The sequence below is a fragment of the Myotis myotis genome, unplaced genomic scaffold, assembly GCF_014108235.1.
Source record: "Myotis myotis isolate mMyoMyo1 unplaced genomic scaffold, mMyoMyo1.p scaffold_m19_p_15, whole genome shotgun sequence".
Classification (NCBI taxonomy): Eukaryota; Metazoa; Chordata; class Mammalia; order Chiroptera; family Vespertilionidae; genus Myotis; species Myotis myotis.
In genome coordinates this window covers 6,279,174-6,303,559 of record NW_023416319.1, presented here as the reverse complement: position 1 = coordinate 6,303,559, position 24,386 = coordinate 6,279,174, and the positions used below count along the sequence as shown (strand labels likewise).

The window sequence follows — 24,386 nt, the reverse complement described above, 5'->3', positions numbered from 1 at the left end:
AATCCCAAAATATACCAGGGATTACAAGCAATTGGGTCAAAGTAAGAGACTGATGTTTGAAATAAACTGCAAAATACTATATTATGAATAATGTACTCTTTTACAGATTCTTTTTAGTAGCTTTACCCATTAAACTAATCCTTTTCAGGACCAGAAAGAATAAGGCAGGCATAAGTTGCTTTACAGTTAAACAAGTTGGTTACTATCTGCACCTACATGGATAATACCTATCTTAAGTGTTCATTTTACTATTTTCTAATAGGTGCTACATTAACATAATTCAAAATTCAAAGGGTACAAAAGGTGTATACTGGAAAAGATCTCCCTTCGACCTCCATCTCCAGCAATACTCTTCCTTCCCCAAGGCAATCAGAGCCAGCAGCTTCTAGTATGTTCTTCCAGCTAGCCATCTTCTAGGTGTATCATTACAGGCTCCATTTGTTTCCTGCCCTTTCACTACCCTCCCCCAAACAGTACTTACCCAAGCTATCCCTTTCTGTGGGACTTAGAGAAAGGTGAGACAGGTCTTTGCTTTCCAAAGGTCTTAGGGCCATCCTAAATAAATCAAAGTAACATCAGCCCCATCTAATAACCTGACTGTAGAGTTCCTCAGCCTATATCCTCTCCTACTTCAGCTGCCCAGGAAGTAAGACCTTGCTTTAGACCTGGTCATCACTGGGAACTTGACCACAGCAAATATCTTTCACTTGGAAATTAATTTCTGGTCACAATCTCTTATTTCCCACCTGTGACAATTCTGTCTGCTCACTGAACTGTTTCAAGGTAATTTCCAGACCTAATCATTCCTCCTTCGCTCTCCTGGCCCAGATGGTTCTCCTGATAGCACTTGCTTTTCTCCTTGACCTCAGTCTCAAGATTTCAGTGATGTTCACATCAAGATTTTCTATTCTCTTGCCCTGGAAATTTCCTCTTCTACATCTACCTGTCTTTCTGATTCCCAGCTCTGTTAGCCCCGCCACCTCCCCTTTCTCCTGAGCTGACTACCTGATCCAGCCCCAAGTTATCGTCTCTGTCTTCAGCATAGTGTTCAGTGCTGCCTTAGCATTCTGTTGAATGGTCTCCAAACAACTGAGTTTCTAAAACACCAGCTTCAAACCTCCCCCAACCCCCTGAAGTCCACCCTTCCTGCTTTTTCTTCTGTGGATGACATCACCTAGTTTACTGAAAAGATCAACAAGAAGTCACCTTTTCTTCCTGCCAATCATTTTTACTATTAAGCTATCTCAGAGGAGGGAGTATTCCTTTCGTTGTACTCTGAATCCCACTCGCCCCCTAACCATCTCCTTCAGCCCTTTGCTCCATTAATTATCCTTGCTCATACTTTTATTCCCTTCCTCCTGCTTTAAAACCATTTTCATGACACTGTACTAACTGGGCTCAGATGATCCCTCCTCTGCTTTTTCTCCACCTAATCTGCCCCCTGTATGCAAACATTCCCATGGTTTTGTCTGTCATTAGTTTTCTCTGTCTTTTTGCTCTCTTCCTGGATTATATCCATTTCAGGAGTTTTAGCTATCGACTTTTCCTTGTTCCCTTTTGTCCTACATTCCCAACTACCTCTGGGTATCACCACCTTGATGTTTCTTTGACACTACAAAGTCAGTGTAGTTAAAAACCCTCTTTGACCTTCTCATGCTCCTGTCCTCACTACTATGTGAGAATCAATGTGCCACCCTCTGTTCACCTGACACAGATCCAGATAGTGGACTCCCTACTCATTTGTCAGTTTTTTTTTAAAATATATTTTATTGATTTTTTACAGAGAGGAAGGGAGAGAGATAGAGAGTTAGAAACATCGATGAGAGAGAAACATCGATCAGCTGCCTCCTGCACATCTCCTACTGGGGATGTGCCCGCAACCCAGGCACACGCCCCCGACCGGAATCGAACCTGGGACCTTTCAGTCCGCAGGCCGACGCTCTATCGACTGAGCCAAACCGGTTCCAGCCATTTGTCAGTTCTGTCAAAGTTCCAGTTCACTTGGTTAATCCTCACCTGAGGATATTTTTTTCCATTGATTTTTAGAGAAAGTGGAGGGGGCGGAAGGGGGGGAGAGAGAGAGAGAGAGAAGAGAGAGAGAAAGAAAGGAACATCCATGTGAGAGACACATTGATCAGTTACCTCCTGCACACGCCCGGACCCAGGCCAGAATGAGGTCTGCAACCCAGGTACATGCCCTTGACCAGGAATCAAACTTGGACCTTTGAGTACGAGGGCCAACACTCTAACTACCAAGCCAAACTGGCCAGGGTGGGATTCCTTTTCTTTTGGAATATTCCTAATATATGCAAATATAGAGGAAATAGTAAAATGAACTCCATTATTGAGTTTCAAATATAGCAACCATTTTGTTAATCTTCTTTCAACTGCCACCAATCCCATTACTAAATACTTAAAAAATTATTATAGAACCACATAAATGAATTATAGCTATAAAAAAATTAATGTATATCACACCTGCCCCTTATCTCAATAAATATATTTTTACAAATGGTAGATATATTTTTCCACTCAGCATACATTTATATTGCTTAGACTTATTTTTGATAATATTTACTACTTGTGTAATTAAAAACAAAAACCTTTCAAAAAAGTACATAAGAAAAAATTAATTTTACACCCTAGCCAGTGTATTCTAATGGTTAGAGCATCAGTCTGCGCACCAAAAGGTTGCAGGTTTGATTCCCAGTCAAGGGCATGTACCTGGGTTGTAGGTTTGATCCCCAGTTCAATTGGGGCATGTGTGGGAGGCAACCAATCTGTGTGTCTCTCTCACATCGATCGGCACCCCCACCCCCCCTTTTCTTTCCTTCTACTCTCTCTAAAAAATCATTGGAAAAAATGTCCTTGGGTGAGAATTTAAAAAAAAATAATAATTTTATCCTGTAGGCAAAATGAAAACGGTGTGTGAATATTAAAAAATGTATACTGAATTGTGGTTTTCAGATGGGAAAGAGTAACTGTTATGTCAAACAAGTAACAGCTGAGGTTTATTTTAGAGCTTTGTATCCTAAGTGTCATATGGCATGTGTGTTTTAAATTAAATTTTAAGGCTTTTTTCAGATTTTTATAATAAAGTTACTACTTTCTATGATAAAAGTAACGTGCTTATGAAAATAAAGGAGAGAGGAGAACTCCCATATCTACTCTCTGCTTTCTCTGTAAATGTAAACTATACTGCATATTAGCATAATTACCTCCAATAGCAATCAGTCGATCTCCTCGCTGAAGATCAGCAAGTGCAGCAGGTGAGTTTGGGGCCACAGTCTCAATGATGACGTGCCCGGCATACCCGTCAGTTGACTGGACAAGACGAAGAGTAAGTCCAACACTTTGTAAATTCCCCTTAATTAATTCAACCTTTGATAAAGAGAAAAAAATGAAGATATTTAATGGATTCATAGTAGAGAGTGAGAAAACATGAACACACTGAGAGCACTACGGCTGATGCTGACTTTTGTACCACAATGACTATTATAGACAAATAGAGGAGGAGGAAAATCTTTATTGTGACAGTACACACAACACAGATACATCTCAGAGGTGTACTGAATGAAATGAGTCAAACATAAAAGACGCTATACTCTAGGATTCAATTTGTAGTAAATTCTAGAAAAGCAAAATTAAAGTGACAGAAAGTAGATGAATACTTACCAAGGACAAGAGGTTGGGGGGCTGAATATTGAAGGCAAGTAGCACAAAGTTTTCAAGATGAAAGAAATACTCTATACCTTGATTGGGGTGAAGGTTATGTAACTGTATACAATTACCAAAATTCACCAATTGCACAGTTAGTGAACTTACTGTATTTAAATTATATCTTATTAAAGCTATTAAAAATAAAGCAACAAAACCTTGAATATGCCATTTTTTTGTCTTAAGATACATAAATATACAGGTCACTGTTAAGTCATTCAGATAGCCCTTAGTTTTCCAATATACTTAAACCCTCTACTCCAATGCCAGAGCAACCACCTTTAAACTTCGTTTGTTTTTAATTGTTGCAGGGATTAACTTTTTCCCTCTGGATAACGCATCAGTTCTGAATATATAAAATTTCAGAGTGTTTGTTGACTTCTTACCATAACAGATCAGGATGTCAGCCCATTCTCCTTCCCCCAATTATAGTAGAGTTACATCGCTGTTTTTAGTTGCTCAGTGTCTCTATAACTTTAATACCTATACATTCCTGTGTCTTATTTCATCAACTATAGACAATATCCCTCTTGATATTAGGACTTCTATCCTTCCCTTGTTACATCTTCTCTTTGTACACTTCTACCTTCTAAACTCTACCATCAAAGTTGATGGCTATTTTACTTATGTTCTAATTCTAATAAAGCCATCAAGGTAGGTGATTCTAAAGGCTAAAAATGACTAAATATTATTTATAGCTCATTTTCTGTCTTACATAGCCTTTTGTTTTTCTTGGAGATTTTGTTTTCTTTCAACAATATAGCTTTCACTTTAAATGCAAAATTTACATAAGTACTGCTTCTGCAGTTAGCTCTCAAATTCATCCATCCATTTGTTTGCATATTAAGCACCCAGTTGAAGGGAAGTTTTCCCCAACCCCACTCTACCAAAAAGAAGCCAGTTAATAAATGTACAAGGATCAGATTAGAGAAACTGCCCCGCCCCCAAAGTTAGAGGGACTGGTTTAGATTTTTTTAAAAAGGCAAAAAATCCAATGTAGTGTTTACATTTTGATGAGATCCTAGTTTAGGGGAAAAGCTACAAAAAACATTTGTGGGACATTGGGGGTGTTTTAATAGAAACTGAAAATTAGTGAAATTAGGGAAATTTTAATTTTGTTATGTGTGGTAACGATTATGTAAAAGTCCTATATTTAGAAGGTTCATACTGAAATATTTAGGGGTGACACGTAATTTCTACAATAATCCTTGCCTATGATTTTAGGCAAATGTTAACTTCTCTAAATGTGACTGGTAAAATGAGATACCCATATTAAATGTGGAGCTATGAAAAGGTTCAGTGTTTATTACTATTTAGTAAGACTAAGCACTAGTCAAAAATGGGGATGCAAAAGGAAATTTAAAAAGCAATGAATGAAAATATACAGCTAAAGAAATGAGGCAAACATGAAATAAACAAATTAAGGACATTAGAATACTTAAACTATCTTATGTCATTCAAGTATTAATTTACTTTATAGGATCAAGATTGGAGAGAAGCTAAAATAATTTTATGATTAAAAAACTATCTTATTAGAAAAGACAAAGATGGTGACTCATGTCAACATTTAGTTCAAACACACTAGAACAGCTGTGGGCAAACTACGGCCCGCGGGCCGGATCCGGCCAGTTTGAAATGAATAAAACTAAAAAAAAAAAAAAAAAAAAGACCGTACCCTTTTATGTAATGATGTTTACTTTGAATTTATATTAGTTCACACAAACACTCCATCCATGCTTTTGTTCCGGCCCTCCGGTCCAGTTTAAGAACCCATTGTGGCCCTCGAGTTAAAAAGTTTGCCCACCCCTGCACTAGAAGGATAATGAACTCAAACATGGTATTTACGTCCAAATAGTAGAGATGATACTGATATTGTTAAATATCTACTTTTTTCACAAAATTGTAAGTTTTCATCCCTTTAGAAAGTTTCTCCTGTGCAGTAGACTAAAGACATATCAAATGAAAGGAAAAAGAAGGGGCCATAAAAGGAGAAAAAACATTTTTTATGGACAAATAAAAGCATAGTAAAGAAAAGATGAACATGAAACAATACTGTCCTTTGGATTGCTGATCATGAAATCTTTAATAAAAGAGAGAGGAGGTGGGGGAGGGGAATGAAAGTGAAAACAAAATGTGGTAACAAATAGTGGTTATAGAGTATGGATGGGAGGCTTTCAGTTAATCCCAACAATCATCATGCAATAGCTTCCTTTTTCATAAGTCGATTGGATGTTTTTAGGTTCTACAGAAATCTGGGGGCTCCCCTGTTCCAAAAGATAAACAAGGATTAAGGAAAAGTTAACGTCTATAGAACTTTTCACTCCAAATCTTTTTGTTTCTGTTAGAGAATGAAGAAAACCTGGTTCCTCTGCGTCCCAAGGAAGGATAGAGATTTCTGCCGCAGAGGAGGTAATAAATGGGGTCACAACATCCCTCCCCTTTGAAACAACTATTGGGCGGCTATGTCCATGGAATTTGCCTGGAAGTTTTAGGCCAAGTCCTTCAAGTCCAGATCTATGGCTATTTAAGTTATATAAACTCCAGGGTCCTGAGGCTTCCCAGAGCACAAGGACCCTACTTTTGTCAAAGGGTTGGAAGCATCATGGCCTGTATCTAAATATTAGTTAGAATTGTTTCAAAGAATAAACTATATTCTAAGACTGAAGCACAATGTACCACAGGCATGTATGGATAACGAACGATGTAATGGGAATTCGGGGGAGTGAAGACTGCCTCTGGGTGAGTGGTCTGGAAAGGCTTCATCTAAAGGAGACACATATAGGTTATATCTTAAAGCATGAGAAGAATTTGAACAGATAATCTTGGAGTTGGGCAAAGTGTGGGATGGGTTAGGAGCAGCTGTCATTTGTAGGCCATGGTAACACTGTTAGAGCAAAGAGATGGAGACAAGAGTTCAGGGCACATTTGAAAGATAAAACCATCATGATGATACCAGTTGAAAGTTAATGGGGGAGAAAATTCCTATCAAGATTATGAGAGAACAGCACTTTCACCGAACATATCAGAATCATACATACTGATTAGCTAATAGATAAAAGTTCCCACAATGTTTTCTTGCAATAAATGTATAGAGTTTACAAACATCTATTAATATCTATTTGCAATAAACATGTTCCTTAAATTTGTATTTTGTGACATGACTGATATTTTATAAAAGACACTAGTGGCCCGCTGCATGGATTCATGCACATTGAAAGGAAATTAATTAGAAGAAATATTTTAATATTGCTATTCGCCCTTTCTCTATAATAGAAGTGTCAGAGATGAAAGAAAATTAGTAAAATGTATATGAAAATAATATATATTGATTAATAAACTATAACAAAGACATGATATAACAATAAAGACCTGATATAAAAACAACATTGATAAAAACAATGACTGATAAATTGATTAAACTTACTTTAATATCTCCCTGTATACCACATTAAGAGTAAAAACACTTTCAGAGCACTTGACCAATTTCCCTTGCAACAAAGTATTTACAACTTTAACGTCACACACTGTTCGAACTCGAGAGAGAAAGCAACATATAACTGACCATGTCCGAAAACGGGTTCAGGTAGGAATATTCCTACTCTGTGTAAAGTTTGTCCTTGTGATTTATTAATAGTCATCACAAATGCTGGCATCATGGGAAACTGTCTTCGAATTAATTTAAGTGGGAGGCTAGTGTCAGACAGGGACAAATACTGCGCATGTGCGAGTCAATGTTTATTTTTAAATTGTCAGTGCGCATCATATGTACTGGTTGGCCGGTTGGTCAGTCGGACATATGTCCAGTCGGTCACTTAGCCTTTTATATATATAGATGAAATTGATAATACTTATTTAACACTTACTATAAGCTTACTAAACCAGGCACTAATGTTTGCTAAGCTCTCCCCCTTTAATCTTCAGTAGGTTATAGTGGGAACAGCCTTGCTTATATAACACTAGAGGCCCAGTACACAACATTTGTGCACCTGGTGGGGGGGGCCCCCCTCAGTACTGCCTATGCCCTTTTGCAGTCTGGGAGCCCTCAGGGAATGTCTGACTGACAGCTTAGGCCCACTCCCCATCAGTTGGACATCCTTACCGCTGCTGCAGAGGTGGGCTGCTGTGCTCACCAGCCATCAGCCTGGCTTGTGGCTGAGCAGCACTCCCCCTGTGGGGGCACACTGACCATCAGGAGGCAGCTTCTGCATTGAGTGCCTGCCCCCTGGTGGTCAGTGCGTGTCATAGCGACTGGACATTCGCTGTTTGGTCAATTTGCTTATTACCCTTTTATTATATAGGACTAGAGGCCCAGTGCACAAAATTTGTGCACAGGTAGGGTGATCAAGGGGCCCTCACTGGCACCCACCTTGGCCAGCCTGGTGCTATCTGCTCGCTGCCCCCGTCCCTCATTGCTGCCGCCAGTCGCCTCCTTCTGCAGGGCAACCTGCAGGGCAATGGGGGGCCCCCCACTGGCACCTGCCTTGGCTGACCTGGGGCCTGTTCCTGAGTTGAGTGTCTGCCCCTGGTGGTCAGTGCACATCATAGCGACTGGTTCCACCAGTCATTCCGCAGTTCGATTTGCATATTAGGCTTTTATTATGTAAGATGGTTCTGCTCTGCCTCATGAGACGGTCCAGGGGCATACACCTGAGCCAAGCTGGTTAATCAGACTTCCTTCCCACATGGTGGGGATTTAGATTCAGAGATTCCTTAAATGGAATAGATACACGTAGCTGTAGGCATCTTCTTACAAACTGGGAAGTGGAGAAAGGCATCTGCAGATGAATAAAGCACATAAACAGCTAGGAGCAGAAAGGAAAGAGGCCTGACAGGGATTTGGTCTCTGGTTCCGGTTTGTTTCTAAGGATTGGCTGCACTCCTGCTAAAGGCTATGCAGAGCCTAATCCACACAACCTTGAACAGTGGCCCTGACACCACCCATGGTGCCCATGAAACTACCATGGTATCCTCAGAATAAATATCCCTTTTTTGCTTAAGCTAGTTTTAGTTGGTATCTGTTTCAAACAGGTTCTAGCTTACCAGGCACTGTGTTACAGACTGTTACATACAAAGTCTCATTAAACTCAAATTGCTGTATTTGTCAAACTAGAAAGCTACCAAAACATTATAAAGGTAAAATACACTATAAAGGATGTAAAGTATTTTCTCTGTGGCTTTGCCTGTGTCAACTGGCCTGAATTTTGTTGAAACCAAAAGGCAGCTTTCTATTGGAGTAAAAATACCATTTCTAGTATTTTTTTGATACAACATAAAGTTTATCAATTGTGAAGAATTTCTGACACATACTAAGCAGCAATTACAAGAGCCGAACCATGAGTCAATACACACAAGATTGCAGACCCTGCATTTAACTTTACCAATAACGTCAGTCACAGGTTAAAAACTTCTAGCTGTATATGCACATCTATCTTGTGGAGAGCAATTTAGTAAAAACACCAAGATCGCCTTTAAGAGCTCTCACACACTCTGACATCCCTTTCAGTCTTTCTTGGACCCAGGTGGGATACCTTATTTTCACCTGGGGAAAAAACAACATCGATTTTTCAATCCCTTCCTAACATGAACACAATTTTATACAACAGACAAAAAGAGGATGTATTCTAATAACATATCAATAGAACTCTTTTACAAACTATTCTCTCCTATACAAGCTTGTTACATTGAGCAAAAAAAAACCCAACAACACAACAAAAAGAACCATTAAGTAAAAGACCTGAAATTACTGTGTCCAGGTATACTTTTGAGCATTCTTTCATTAAATAAGTTTCTGAAAAAGACATTATGAGGACTATTTTGGTAGAGTAGTAGGGCAGGGAAGGGAGAAATAACACACTAATTTGAATACATATGTACCTGATGCCAGTATAAAACTGAACTTTTAACAGCAGGCTTTTAAATGCAGATAACCATTCCCAGTCTTCCTGGCCCATAATGTACATCAATATCTCTCCTATTAGAATTCTCTCTCTCTCTCTCTCTCTCTCTCTCTCTCTCTCTCTCTCTCTCTCTCTCTCTCTCTATATATATATATATATATATATGTATATAGATATATATATTTATAAAAAAAGATGCCCATAACCTTCAGACACATCGGTGTATTCTCTAACATCTATCCACAAACTGATAGCATAGCAACATTTTCAGAAAGATCAATGTTGACCTAAGAAACACACTTTAACGTAACCCATAGCAAAGCTACCGAGAGAGAAAAGTTATGGACAGAAATGCACTACTTGATCCACTCATTCAAACGCTTAAGGCACTGTGTGCTGGGTGTGGGAAGTAGAGCTGTGAACATCACAGATGAGCTTCCCTGGCTTCAGCAGGAAAGCTAGGCATGAACAAATAATTACGATAATACTTGTGTGATTGTATAGAGCAGAGAAGACATTCCTAAAAAACAAATTTAACACTGAAGGATGCGTACAAGAGCTAATACAGCTCTTTTCAGGTGGCCAGGACTGGATGACTTCAGGGCAGTGATGGCCTGGAATAACAGAAGAGCTTCCTATAGGAGTTTCCTTTTTTGAAAGCATGGTGACACCTTTTTGAAAAGAGCTGTGTTAGTGTAGTTTCTCTTCCCCGTTTAACCTTGTTATCCTGGGTCTTTGGTCAAAATAACCAAAACTCTACATGCTAAGTATTTCCAGGTGACTAAAAATCAACGTTTCTGATGGGCCACTGTACAGATCATCTTTACTTAGCTTGCTTTGGGACGTGGCAATTACATTCTGAATATTAAGAACCTAGGCAATTATGGTTAGTGCAGTTAAAGATTTATCCCCAAACTCTGAATTACAATGGAGAGATTAAGATTTCTAAAACTAGAACTTTTATATTAAACTAGAGGCCTGGTGCATGAAATTCGTGCATGGTGGGGTCCCTAGGCCTGGTTGGTGATCAGGGCCGATCGGGGCCTCCCAGCTGCCGGCCGGGGCCTCTCTTCCCCGGCAGCTGGCCAGGGCCTTCCTTCGTTCCGTGCTGCCCCCAGGTGGTCAGCACATGTCATAGTGAGCAACAGAACTGGTCTCCCAGTCAAATTCCCGTAGGAACACTTTGCATATTAGTCTTTTATATATAGAGATTTGTACATATTTAGGTCAAGATCAAACATAATAAAGCATGACATAAATTCTTTACATTGGCTAATGGATGGACATTAAATGCTAGAATAGTAAGTCTCATTTTTATGAAAACATTTAATAAGATTTAATTATATTTCAAATGTTAAAGTAAGCTTTATTTAAATGTGCTTATTTGACAGTTATTGACAAGTTAATTGGAATTCATTTATTATACTTTAATTTTGACAAATATTTTGAATATTTTAGAAATTAATTTGGAAAATATAAAAAATATTTACTTTTATAGTTTCAAAATTAACTTTAATTTACATTTTGAATGAAAATATACTCATTATACATATAAAGTATACATTAACATATTTTTACTAAAGTATGCATTGATTACAATCACATTTTATACCTTCCCTTTTAAATTATTGAAAATAAATGAAAACCGTATTTTATTTTCCAGTTACAAGAAAACCATAGCACTAAACATTTTTAAAAATTTTATCATTATGACAGAATATTGGTCAAGGTAGATGGCTATAACATACTTTATTTAACCACTAGAGGCCCGGTGCATGAATTTGTACACCAGTGGAGTCCCTCAGCCTGGCCTGTGGGATGGGGCCAAAACCAGCTCTTCGACATCCCCCGAGGGGTCCCGGATGCGAGAGGGTGCAGGCCAGGCTGAGGGACCCCACTGGTGCACAATCGGGGCCAGGAAGGGCTGTAAGAGGCTGGCCAGCAGGGAGGGGCCGTGGGAGGGCTCCAGGGCATGTCCGGGTCTCGCTCAGTCCTGATCGGCTGGACCCCAGCAGTAAGCTAACCTAACAGTCAGAGCGTCTGCCCCCTGGTGGTCAGTACACATCATAACAAGCGGTTGAGCAGCCTTAGCATATCATTAGCATATTATGCTTTCATTGGTTGAATGGATGACTGGACACTTAGCATATTAGGCTTTTATTACATAGGATAAGTTATCAAGCTGTTGCAAGGGGAACTTCTATGCACAACAAGCTCAGCACAGAATGTGTAAGAGATGTAATTTTCTGGCCATTTTATTGAACACCAGATATTGGATCAATGTAATTATGGTTACAGGGCACAAATTACTGCCAGGCTAGGGACCAACAGCTTACTGTCCATCTCAACTGGAAGCAGCAACAAGGCTATTGAAGATCCAGGGCCAGATTTCATATATTACAATCAATCACCTTTAAAAATTAGAACCAAAATTGATGATCTTACTAACTCCATTAGTGCCATGATAAACACTGACAAGGAGATGCATATGTCCTTGTTCATATTCATTTTCTCCCCTGCTCGACCTCCTCCTCTCTTCCTTTCTCTCTCCACAAACAAGCTTGAATATGAAATAACCTTTAGCTCAATTCTGAAGTGAAGGAGTTAGAATTCTAGTACTATTACTCGATTTCTGTGTACAAAGCACATTTTGGTAAGTTCTAATTCTGAGAGCATTTAAAATCTTGCTTCCTAGCAATGCCATCGGTTTGGCTAAAAAAAATAAAACTTTCAAAAAATATTTATAATTCTAAAATGTTAAAACAATTTCTAGGTTCTAGAATGAAAAAAGAAAACACTTATGAAAAGAAGGAAAAAACTGAGTCTCTGAAGGGTCACTCTGTATCAATCTAACCTACTTTTCATTACAAGCAGTTTTAACAGCGCAGAAGATGCAAACTGAAATATTTCATGGGACCTTCAACTGGTGGGTAACTAAGTACTGTTGCTTCCATAGATGCAGCTAAGTTCTTAATCATCTTCCATTTGGTCCGTCACTCTAACAGAAAAAAGGAAACACTGTATTTATTAGCTATCTTCTTGGAAACTGCCCCTTATCAGCAGAGGACTCAATTCGGATGTACATGGCTGTCCAGGTTCTCCCCCCTGCCCCACAGGAAGTATAACTCTTGAAACAGACATATGGTATCTCTTGGTCTAAAAATTACTATCAACTCCCACAGAACTTTTCAAAGACCTGCCATTAAAGTTTAATTCATAAAGGTTTAAGTCAGAACAGTTCTTAAACTCATAAGCCAGATAAATGAAAAAGAATCTGTTAGGTAAAGAGAAGTGCTGCTATAGGATACATTTTCATGCCCCTGTCCTAAATAATGGCAAAAATTGTATTTTTAAAAAAGAAATCTTTAAGGGACATATTTAAACAGTACACACTAAATATATCTTAAATTCTCTCACATGGATTTTACATGTAAACATTTTTTTTGCTAGCAGAATAATTCAATTTTCAGTAATCACCTCTTAGTGGATAGTTAAAAAAACAAAAACAAACAAAAATACTGAAATCAGCCCCTCCTCGGGAGTAGGGAAGATTCGAAATTCCATTTTAAAGAAAATCAGCAATGTCTGGGATGGCTTGTATTTAGTGCTGGGTTTGCATTCTGGCTCTAACGTTGGCTAGTTTTGTGTGGTTGCAGGCAAGTGATTTAGCCTCTGTGAGCCTTATTTGTGAAAGAGGATACTAATATCCCACCACACCAGGCTGTTGTCAGATTAAAGGAACTATGGGCCCAGCTGACGTGGCTCAGTGGGTGAGCACTGACCAATGAACCAAGATGTCGCTGGTTCAATTCCCAGTCAGAGCACATGCCCAGGTTGTGGGCTCAATCCCCAGTAGGGGGCATGCAGGAGGCAGCCAATCAGTGATGCTTCTATCTCTCTATCCTTCTTCCCTTGCTCTCTAAAATCAATAAAAACCTTTATGAAACTATGGGAATGAATATCTAACCAAATCCAGGCCCTTCCATGATCTCTCTTCAGGTGAGCTAGGAAGACTTCTTTCTGTGTGAAAACACAAACGAGGCCCCTCAATCTTCAAAACAGAATGCCAGCTTAGCCACCCGAGTGAGCACCTGGTCTCTAAAGCAACAGGGTGATAAATTAGGACTGCATCCTTTGGTCGCTTCATCTGAGAGATAATAAAGACATAGAAATATACTGAAAGGTCAAGTCCATTATACAAATATTGCTGACTTAAGAAGTCTAAAGAATAAAAACGATCCTCTGCCCAGGTTCAAAGGCTGTTAGGAAAGTAATCACATCCAAATGATTACCCTGCAATACACTTAGGTTTCTCCTTCTCTCTTTTTAAATCTGATTGAAGTCTCCACTAATGTTTTGATTTAAAACTAATTTAAATTTTATACAACCATTTCATGAAATATAAAGCTCTGAAAAGTATGCAAAGTCTGAGGTTGTTATGGAAACAACAGGGTCGAACACTCGCCCTTTTCAATTCCTTTGTCAAGTAGAAAGAGCTCTGATTCTGAATCACCAAGTCAGTCTTCAGTTTCATACATTATTATCACTGTACTTCTACAGGGTGATTTACATCTTACTAAGGAAGTGTGAGGGCCTTAGGGGCAGACTATTTACTTTCAAGATATAACTTTTTATAACTTTTTGTCTTGAAATAATTTCAAACTTACAGAAAGTTGCAAAAATAGTACAAAGGATTTCTTTTTATACTGAATCCAGATTTCCCAATTGTTAACAAATTGTTACATTTGCTTCTCTCTCTCTCTGCATTGTTTTCTGAACCATTTGAAAATAAGTTACAGACATGATGCCTCCTTACCCCTAAATATTTAAGTGTGTATTTCCTAAAAAGGGACATTTGCTTATATAATCACAGTACGATTATCAAAGTCAGAAAATTAACATTGATACAATACTATTACCTACTCTGAAGACTTATTCTAGCTGGAATTCAATTTAAAAATATATACACATTATTTTTTTGCAAAATCTTTGACCAAGGAATAACTTAGATCAGGGGCTGACAAACTATAGCCTATGGGCTGTTTTCATTTAAAAAATTTATTTATTTATTTAATCCTCACCCAAGGGTATGTTTTTACTGATTTGTAGAGCGTGAAGAAGGGAGAGAGAGAGAAAAAAAAACATGAATCGGTTGCCTCCAGTACATGCTCCAACTGAGGACCAAACCCACAGCCTAGGTGTGTGCCCTGACAGGGAATCGAGCCGCGATCTCTTGGTGTACAGGACAACACTCCAACTAACGGAGCCACCCCGCCAGGGCTGTGCGCTCTTTTTAAAGAAGTTTTATTGGAAAACACCCACACTCATTGTTTGTCTGTGGTTTCTGGCTACTTTAGAAGTTAAAACAGCTAGTTAAGTAATTGTGACAGTGACTGGCCCACAAAGTCTAAAATATTTAATATAACCTTACTAACTAATGTCACCCCAATAAATCAAAGTGTGCCAAACCACAACTAAAAAATAAATATGCATGAATATACATACACTGACATTACAGATTTCTTTACAACACATAAAAATTGCAAAAAGTCTAAATGTGCATCAATGAGTGATTGGTTAAATAAATTGTTATACACAATGGGATATAATGCAGACATAAAAACAATGACACATGTATATAGAGACAGAACATAAACATACCCTGTGAACAGTGTGCACGGCTAGATTTACAAAGTTCTTCTATAAAGTTAATAGTGGTTTCTCCGATTAGTGAGATTATGGTTGACTTTTGCAATTTTCTTTATAGCTTTCTGAAGTTTTCTTTAATTGGGCAAAAATATATAGCTCATGCCAATTTCCAAACATATATCACTTTTATCTTATAGAAATTACCATTTTGTTAGAATATGCAGGTTTCCTCAAATTTAACAAATGAAATAGCATCACAAAAATTAAATCTCTATTTCATGATACCTACTTCCTTATGCTCAACGGTTTCCTACTTAGACTTCTAACAATAGTCTCAGTGTTGCTCAATTTATGAAAGAGAATTCACACATCATTCATTTAGAAAACAAGCCATCTGTCCATACTCTAAGGTCACTTGATAATCTTTAAAGAAATATAATGAATTACCCAGAAGTAGTCTTATTTGCAATGATTAATAAAACCTTATCTCCTCCAATATAGAGCATACTGTTTATATAAAACAGCTTTCAAATATAACCACCTATTTGTTTAGTACAACCCAATATCAATGTAAATCAACATGCTTACAAATGGAAAACACAGCTGTCCCCAAACCTACTGTAAACTCTATTCATGTTCAATATTTATGTGGAGAAACACTCAACACCTCATGGAAAAAGATGATTTATAGGACATATGAATTACGTGTTGTTGCTGCTCTTTCCACTTGTCTGTTTGAAGATAAAAATTTCCTCCTAGTTTTACTTTGGCCTGTTCATTTTAAAGTTCCTTTAATTACTTCACATCCTATCCTATACTAGTGTAATAAAAGGCTAATATGCGAATGGACCGAACAACAGAACTGAACAACTGGTCACTATATGTGCGGACCACCAGGGGGTGCGTGCAGAAAATGGTGGGCATCGGCAGCAGAGCACAGAACATGGTGGGCCTTGGCCGCAGCGGGATGGTGGAGCAGGTGAGTGGGGGTGCCAAACCAAGGTGGGGTGCCAGTTGCTGTCTTTGGGATGAGCTTCTGGTGGTTACTGAAAATTCTTTGCTCCCATGCGCCATGGTCTTGCTGCTGGCGCCAGCCCCAATCACCCCTAAGGGCTTCTCTACCTCCCCCTGCTCCTCAGGGGTGATTGGGGCAGCAGCCACCGCTTGCACCTGCTGATGGTGCCGGCCCCGCTCACACCTTCAGGCAGCACTGGAGCTGCCATTCACACCTGCTGCTGGTGCCCAGTGCCGGTCCAGAATGCTCGGCGCCATCAGCGGGTGCAAGTGATGGCTGCCAGCCCCAATTGCCCCTGAAGGCTTCTCCACCTACTCCTGCTCCTGGGGGTCGACGCGGGCAGCAGCTGCTGCTCGCACCCACTGTTGGCGCCGGCCCTAATCGCTCCGTGCCATCAGCGCGTGGGAGCAGTGGCAACAGGAGTGGGACTGCTGGCAGACAGGGGGCCAGGGGCCGAGACAGGAGGGGCCAAGACCCACCCTTGCCCACCACAGCCTCGCGGCTCACAGTTCCTTTCAAGGTGCATGAATTCGTGCACTGGGCCCCTAGTTTATAATAAAATGCAAAGGTGAGTACTAGAGATCTCAGTTTAGTGCCAGAAGCTGGTCCATTCTTGCTGCTTGACACAGTCGCTGCAGGGAAGAAACATCTGCACAGCATATGTTCCAACGGACCTGGCATATATGACATACTGTTCTTAATATGTTTGCTCCCCTTCTTAGAGCTATGTGTCCTAACCAGGGCCACCCGAGAAAGATTGTTTCCCCAGGTGGGGATGTTTCCCTGGATTTAGGGATTAACAGGACTAAGGAAGGGAATAAATCAGTAAAACCCCCTAGTGTTACAGAAAAACTGTGTACTACTAATGAAGAACTTAGACTAAGACTGTAGACAATAAATCTGGGACTTGCTAGGCCCACATCCCCAGGGGTCTACCCACCAGAGAAAGTACCAAAGCCTATGCCCCTGAAAACCCGCCAACGTAGGGCAGTCCCAAGGAAGACCACCAGCAAGGCTAAAAGGACATAACCTTTACTTGGGCCATAGAATAGGAAAATCTCCTTCTGTTACTTCCTTGTAGCTGAACAGTAGAGCACTAGAGTAGTGACCTTGGAATGGAGCTAACAAACTAGCCCTAACCTTTGGAATGGAATGGATAGGATTAAAATCAACAGAGCTAGATAGAGATAAGATTTTTAGCAAAGGTCAGATAAGAAACTATAAACATAAAACAAGGAACTGTAGAAGGTCAAAGGAGGACCCAAAACATACCATGATATAGAGGCATGCTTATAGAATCAAGTAGTATAAATACAGCAGTAACAGGACAATAAAAAAGAACCCAACTATGCTGATGATCTGAACTCTGTCTCCGTGTCCTTCATTCTTCGCTGACGCGGTCCTCACCTTTGGGAACCCCTGGACCGCTGGGGCTGGACCCCGGCAGTTTAGTAACATGAACTGCTTCCTAAATGTTCCAAATCTATGTTATTAATTACAAATAACTACATTTTTTCTATGCTATGACATTAACACTCTTTATTCCTAAGAAGTTCTCAATTTACCTTAAACTTTTCTGAAGTTTAAATGTTTGTTCACACTTCATACTCAGCTGAAATGGACAACAGCTAGTTAATCTCTATCCTTCTTATAAAAGCCCTTAATAAACTTGCTGATATTCTTAAAAATCACTATTGGGACTTCTTGTCTTTATAAAAACAAACAAACAAAAAACCTCACACTGTCCCATGATTGAGGACACTATTCCATTCCTGTCCTCTTCACCTTATTGCAGGAAGGACTTAAAAGGAAGCAGGGGATTTATAGAATACATAAAACATCAAATAGCACTAAAAACACACGAGTGTGGCATTTAGGTCAAGCTCAATAATAAGCTACTATGCGCCAGATACTGTGCTGTTTTATAGAATTTAACCTTTATACTGTTACTATTATCTCTACTTTAGAGATTATGAAATAACTTGTTCATAGGCACAGAACTAGTAGGAGAACCTGTATTTGAACCTACCATTCGTGGAGATGACATAGTAATTAAGAACACCAGCTCTAGAGTCACACTGCTTGGGTTTGCAGGCTGTCTTTACGACCTGCTAGCTGGGTGATTGGGGTAAATTACTTTCTTTGTGTCTCAGTTTCCTCCTATATAAAATGGAGCGGATAATGGGAGTTGTTGTGTCTGTTTTCATGGGGCTGCCATAAGAATTAAATGGTTAATGCATATAAAGTCTTAAAATCATGACTGGCACAGAGAAACTGCTGTCTTGTTGCTCCTAACTTCCACTGGCCTGAAGACATGTGAGCAGGAGTTGTATACTACTGCATGATCTCTAATAACACCTCTCTAACATTTTCCTAAATTGCTTATTTCCTAGTTCTGCATCCTGCATCTGAGTGTATGACTCAGAAAATGAGCTATTTGGCTAAGTGGGTTTCTGTGGGAAGGTGCTGCTGCGCCTTGAATAAGATGTTTTAGTTCATGACAAAGAATGGACTGAGTAAATCAGTTTTTCTTGCATCACAGAATACTAGAGGGTCCTAAGAAACAGAATCCAAAATAATATTTAGAATCTTACTACTTCATTGTAAAACCTTCTGTTTCTTTTTGTTGTTGTTAATCCTCACCTGAGGATATTTTTCCATTGATTAGAGAGAGTGGAAAGGATGAGGGAGAGACAGGGAAAGAGAAACATCCATGTGAGAGAGCCGCCAACAACTGGTTGCCTCCTGCACACTCCCTGATCAGGGCTGGGGATCAAGTCTGCAACCAAAGTATGGGCCCTCGACTGGAATCAAACCCAGGAACCTTCCGTCCATGTGCTGACGCTCTATCCACTGAGGCAAACCAGCTAGGGCACCATCGGTTTCTTTTTATTTTATCTCAAAAAAGATCTAAAAATAGAGCATATACCCCCAATAAAATGTTCAACTTACTAGATGTTAAAACTTCATATTAACAGCACTGAAAATATATTTTTTAAAAACCAGTAGAACAAGGCAGCACATGAAAAAATTCCATCTCTGGACTGATCTCTGATAATCACTAAGTCTCTAACCCAGCATATCTAGAATGAGACTATTCTTCCTCCCTCTTCATGGCTCCACTCTTTCTGACTTCTTCTCTCACTCTCCAAGCCCCCTACACATTCCAGTTGTATCGAATTTGCATGGATTCTATTTTCCATTTTCATGGCCAACAATCTGGTTTGGACTCCCACTTCCCCTCACCTCTACTATTTCAAGTCTTTCCCTTGTCAAATCATTCTTGACTTTACCCATCTGCTACTAGATTGGGCAAACGTATTACTTACTAGGGGGCCAGTACACAAATTCGTGCACCTTGAAAGGAACTGTGGGCCGTGAGACTACGGTGGGCAGGGGGGCAGGTCTCAGCCCATCCTCCACACCCCCGCCCGGCCCCCTGACCCCTGTCTGCTGGCAGCACCACTCCAGCCACTGCCACTCCCATATGCTGACGGCACAGGTCCTGCTTGCACCCGCTGACAGCGTGGAGCTATTGGGGCCAGCGCCCAGCAGCGGGTGCAAGTGGTGGCTGCTGCCCCGATCGCCCCTCAAGAGCAGGGGGAAGTGGAGAAGCCCTCAGGGGTGATCAGGGCGGCAGCTGCCGCTCGCATCCACTGATGGTGCTGAACGATCAGGCCGGTGCCAGCAGCAGGTGCAAGCATGGGGCAGGACTGCGGCGTGCAGGAACAAAGAATTTTCAGTACCCACCAGAGGCCTGCCCCAATGACAGCAACTGGCATCCCGCCTTGGTCTGGTGCCCCCACTCACCTGCTCCACCATTTTGCTGCGGCCACCGACACCCGCCATGTTCCGCGCGCATCCCCCGTGGTCAGCGCACGTCATAGCGACCAATTGTTAGATTGTTCCACTGTTTGGTCTATTTGCATATTAGGGTTTTATATATATAGATTCCCTACTATATGTTGGGTCCTGACATTTTAATACACAGAATCTCATTTATTCCTTATACAACCATATGAAGCATTTTAGTCCCATTTTATAGAAGAATGAAGTACTGTACTTGTGGATGAGATGGGTTTGGGGACTTTAACTAAGTTCATGCTGCCAAGAAGTAATCTAGCTAAGGCTCAAAGTTCAGAGCCACGTCTGTCTAAAGATAGATTATGAAGAGGTCACTTTCATTTCAAAAGCCTCCATTATTTCTACTATCTTGAAGTAATAGTCAAACTTCTTAGCCTAGTATTTAGGTACTTCTATAACATGGTCCTTTCTTGTTTTGCATAGTCTTCCTACACTATGGTATTCTTTAATCAACATGGACAACTCACTGTATCATAAACATACTCAAATATTTTCCCTCTTTTTTTGGGTTACACCATGCCCCCCACCTTCCTACCATCTCAAAATCATACATGTACTGTGAAGGCCTGGCTCCTTAACATATTCTTTCCTGATTTTCCCAAAAGAATGCTATCCCTTTCCCCTCCCCACCCTCACTGGAACCTCAGACTATTGTAGTCTTAAACACTCTTAGAGCACTCATATGCTAACAGTAACATTGAAACTCACTGTACTCTTGATATTTTTTCCTCACTGCTTATCTCCCTTGAAGGAAAGGACCATATCACATTGCCTTATATCTCACAATAAGTTTCTTCCTTCTTATACTCAGTGCCTTACTGGTTTAATATAGAGAGTTGATGTTTCTGTATTTTAACCTAAGCTCCTACTCTTCACACAGTATTTGAAAATCATACTAAATACACTTAGAAAATATGAGACAGAAAACTGCATTCCTCATTTTTTACCAAGACAAACTTTAAGAGTAGAAATACTGAATAGGATTTACTACTAAAGCTCAAAAGCATTTAGTTTAAGAAGCCAAATTATAGAACATTACATGTGGTCAAAATTTATTAGGTCCCTACTGTATTTGCAAATATTATCAAAGTGAACTAAACCAGAGTTTTCATAAAAACTGACATTTTCAAAAAAGCTTTATTTGCTTTAATCTTTCTCTTCCTTTGATAAGATTAAGACTGTAAATGGCAAATGGTTAAATAGAAGCACCAGAATGCTATCTGCAAGGCATCTGGCCTTAGACAAACATGCCAAATGCCAACTCGGAAGCATCTCGCCTAATGTATTTATAAATTTCTGTGTCTCAGATGTTCTTACTTGAAATCAAAGTTCTTTAGGGAGCTCTTTTAGACTCTTTGTATGTACATTCAACAATTCGTAGATAGATATGGACAGCTATTCGGTAAGACTTCTAAAACTCTCCAAAGCTAAAAGGGAAGTAAAATTTTAGATCTCATAGTTATTTTATTTAGGCTACATTAAACTACACACATACATAATTCATCAATTGTGATCAGCATCATAATACTGTACCACATTTATAAACTAAAATCCTCACTCTAAAAACCAGGTTTAAAAACATTTTTTAGATCTGCCCATCCTCCCACCCACCCATCCACCAACCCATCCATAAAAATAAATAAATAAATAAATAAAAAAGCTTTTTAACAAAGGGAATATTGAGTAAATTTCATTCTGTGGACTTCCTCAACCTAAACATTTTTATTTGGTTAAAACATTTATCAGAAATAGCTGTCAGGGAGAAAGCAGACAGCAATGTGACTAAGCCTCACTGAAACTTGAATGTCTGAAAGAAAAAGGACTGAGGGTAAATGGAGCTCATGGCCTGATAATCAGCTTCAGTTTTCCCAGAAACATTCATTCAATACACACTAAATGCCAAGTGCTGTGAGCCAAAACAGCCATGGTATATGCTGTAAAGGAAGATATTGGTGGAAGTAACACTGATCACACTGTCATACAATTATAAATGTGAATTCCCAACTTGGTAAGTATTATCAAAGAGTTTTATGCTCACTAGGGAAAACTTTCCCAGAAGAATGATGATGGTTGGTGCATCAGTTAAGATCTGATGAAACAGAAACACTGAAGCATTGGAAACAGAGGGACTCAAAAACAGGGAAATGGCTAGTCAGTGAGAGAAAGAACTGAGAACCAAATAGGGGACAGTGAAGCAACTCAGATACTAACAACAGTCAGAAGTCACACCCAACCTTGAGCTGGAAGGACAGAGGGAGGATGTATATCAGTAGAGGCCAGGGCTGAAGCATCAGGAAGAAGCTGGAGCGTGGTGGGCCTGTCCTGTGAGAAGCATGGAGCCATGGAGGAGAACAGTGGCTGCCAGACTTGTTGTCCAAGATGGAGGAGAAAAGGAAGAATACCCTGGTTCCTAGTCCTCTCCCCTTTCTCACCAAAGCTTCATGGAGGCCAAACCCAGCCGAAAGTCCGCTGACAGTGAAGCCCTGGAAATATAGCCGGTAGAGGTAAGCCTTCTCCTAACATAGTGCAGGGGAAGGGCCCAAAAATGTTTGAGGGAAACAAGCTAAGGCCTGGCACAAGCAGAGGTCTGAAGAATGGGGGTAGGGAAAGGTATGCTTGGGGAGAAATGTGTTGGGGGAAGGAGGCCCATGCACAAAGGCTATGCAATGGACAGAGTATGGCATGTATGAAGGAGAGAAAGATGGCCAGCCCAGCTAATGCAGAATGCAGGGTAGGCGTAGGGCTGGCGAGATAGGGACCAGGCCAGAGGTGGCTTTGTAGGTCACATCAAAGAATCTGTCCTTATTCTAGGACAGGGGTGGGCAAACTTTTTGACTCGAGGGCCACAATGGGTTCTTAAACTGGACCAGAGGGCCGGAACAAAAGCATGGATGGAGTGTTTGTGTGAACTAATATAAATTCAAAGTAAACATCATTACATAAAAGGGTACGGTCTTTTTTTTTTTTTAGTTTTATTCATTTCAAACAGGCCGGATCCGGCCAGCGGGCCGTAGTTTGCCCACGGCTGTTCTAGGAGCTACTGAAACCATTGAGATTTAAGGAGGCAGTTTATAGAATCAGATTTGTATTTCAAAACAATCATTTATCCTTCTCCCACCTCCCAAGACATTCACATAACAACTACAACATGCCAGAAATTCTACTAGGTACAGGACACACATATAAAAAGAATATAGTATATCTGTGCCTCTGTAAGGTCTACCAGCAAGTACGTAGTGTGCAGTATTATTAAAGACCTTTTAAGTATCCTTCTTTTAGCATTTATCATCTGATTATCATGAGGAAATGTGAAATTTATCTTTACAGACTTAACTCCTTGCTCAGTAAATTTGTTGATCATCCTACTGTTTTACTTTTTGCATTTATATGCTTCCATTAATCATTTACCCACCTTTGTCTTTTCAGCTGAAGATCACTAATTTTTTCCCATCCATTTATCTTTATATGGCTATCTCACTTCCAAGGTAATTTTAGTGCTTTTTCCCCACCTGATTCAACTGTTACAAATTTCCTGCATTATAGAAACCTGAAATGCACAAATAACTCTCTCTGAGAAGAATTTCATGGTTTTTAAATAAGTATATTCATTTTATGACAACTACTCTGATGAAAAATGGAATCACTCAGGATATTACACCTGGTCAAGTTTATTGTTTTCCCAAATTCTAAAGACAGATCTGTCAGGTGATTTGGAAAGCTTTGCTATGGATCTTCATCAAAAGCTTTCTGAAAGCTGAAAATGCATTTACTATTTTCATTTCTTCTACACGCTTGTTTAGCATCTTCATATTAGACAGGAATGATTTCCCTATATTATATATTATCCAAACTGATTACCTTCCGCCTGCCATTTTTTCCTCTTTTCAGCTGCCCTAACCTTTGCTCTGGAGGTAGAGAGAGACTCACTGGGCTCTATAAGGCAGACTACCTCTGAATCAAGCTCAGTCTTGGGCAACTGACCATATCATAAGCTAATCTTATGATGAAGGCCCTTCTATTTAAATCCTATTTCCCCTAGTTTCAGAGCTCTCCTTGACTCTGTTCTAAAATGATTCCACTTTCTCCACTCCCAAACTGTCTCCTAATTATCAGAATACCATTCATAGCCCAGTTTTTGTTAGGAGCAGGAGGATTTAATGGAACAAGTATAGATTCTACAAGCAGAAGACTATGGCTCTTTGTATATGGCAAAAATATGTCATACTCTAGGCATCATCTCCTCA

The 24,386-nt window shown here is 39.8% G+C and overlaps 1 protein-coding gene across 1 annotated transcript in view; it reads right to left on the bottom strand.

Annotated features, from left to right (window-relative positions):
• Nucleotides 1–24,386, bottom strand: part of PDZD8 (PDZ domain containing 8) — a 63,190-nt gene that overhangs the window by 5,028 nt on the left and 33,776 nt on the right. The window contains exon 4 of the mRNA XM_036335846.1: nt 3,219–3,381. Within this exon, the coding sequence (XP_036191739.1) occupies nt 3,219–3,381 (163 nt within the window). The remainder of the gene's footprint in view (nt 1–3,218; nt 3,382–24,386) is intronic.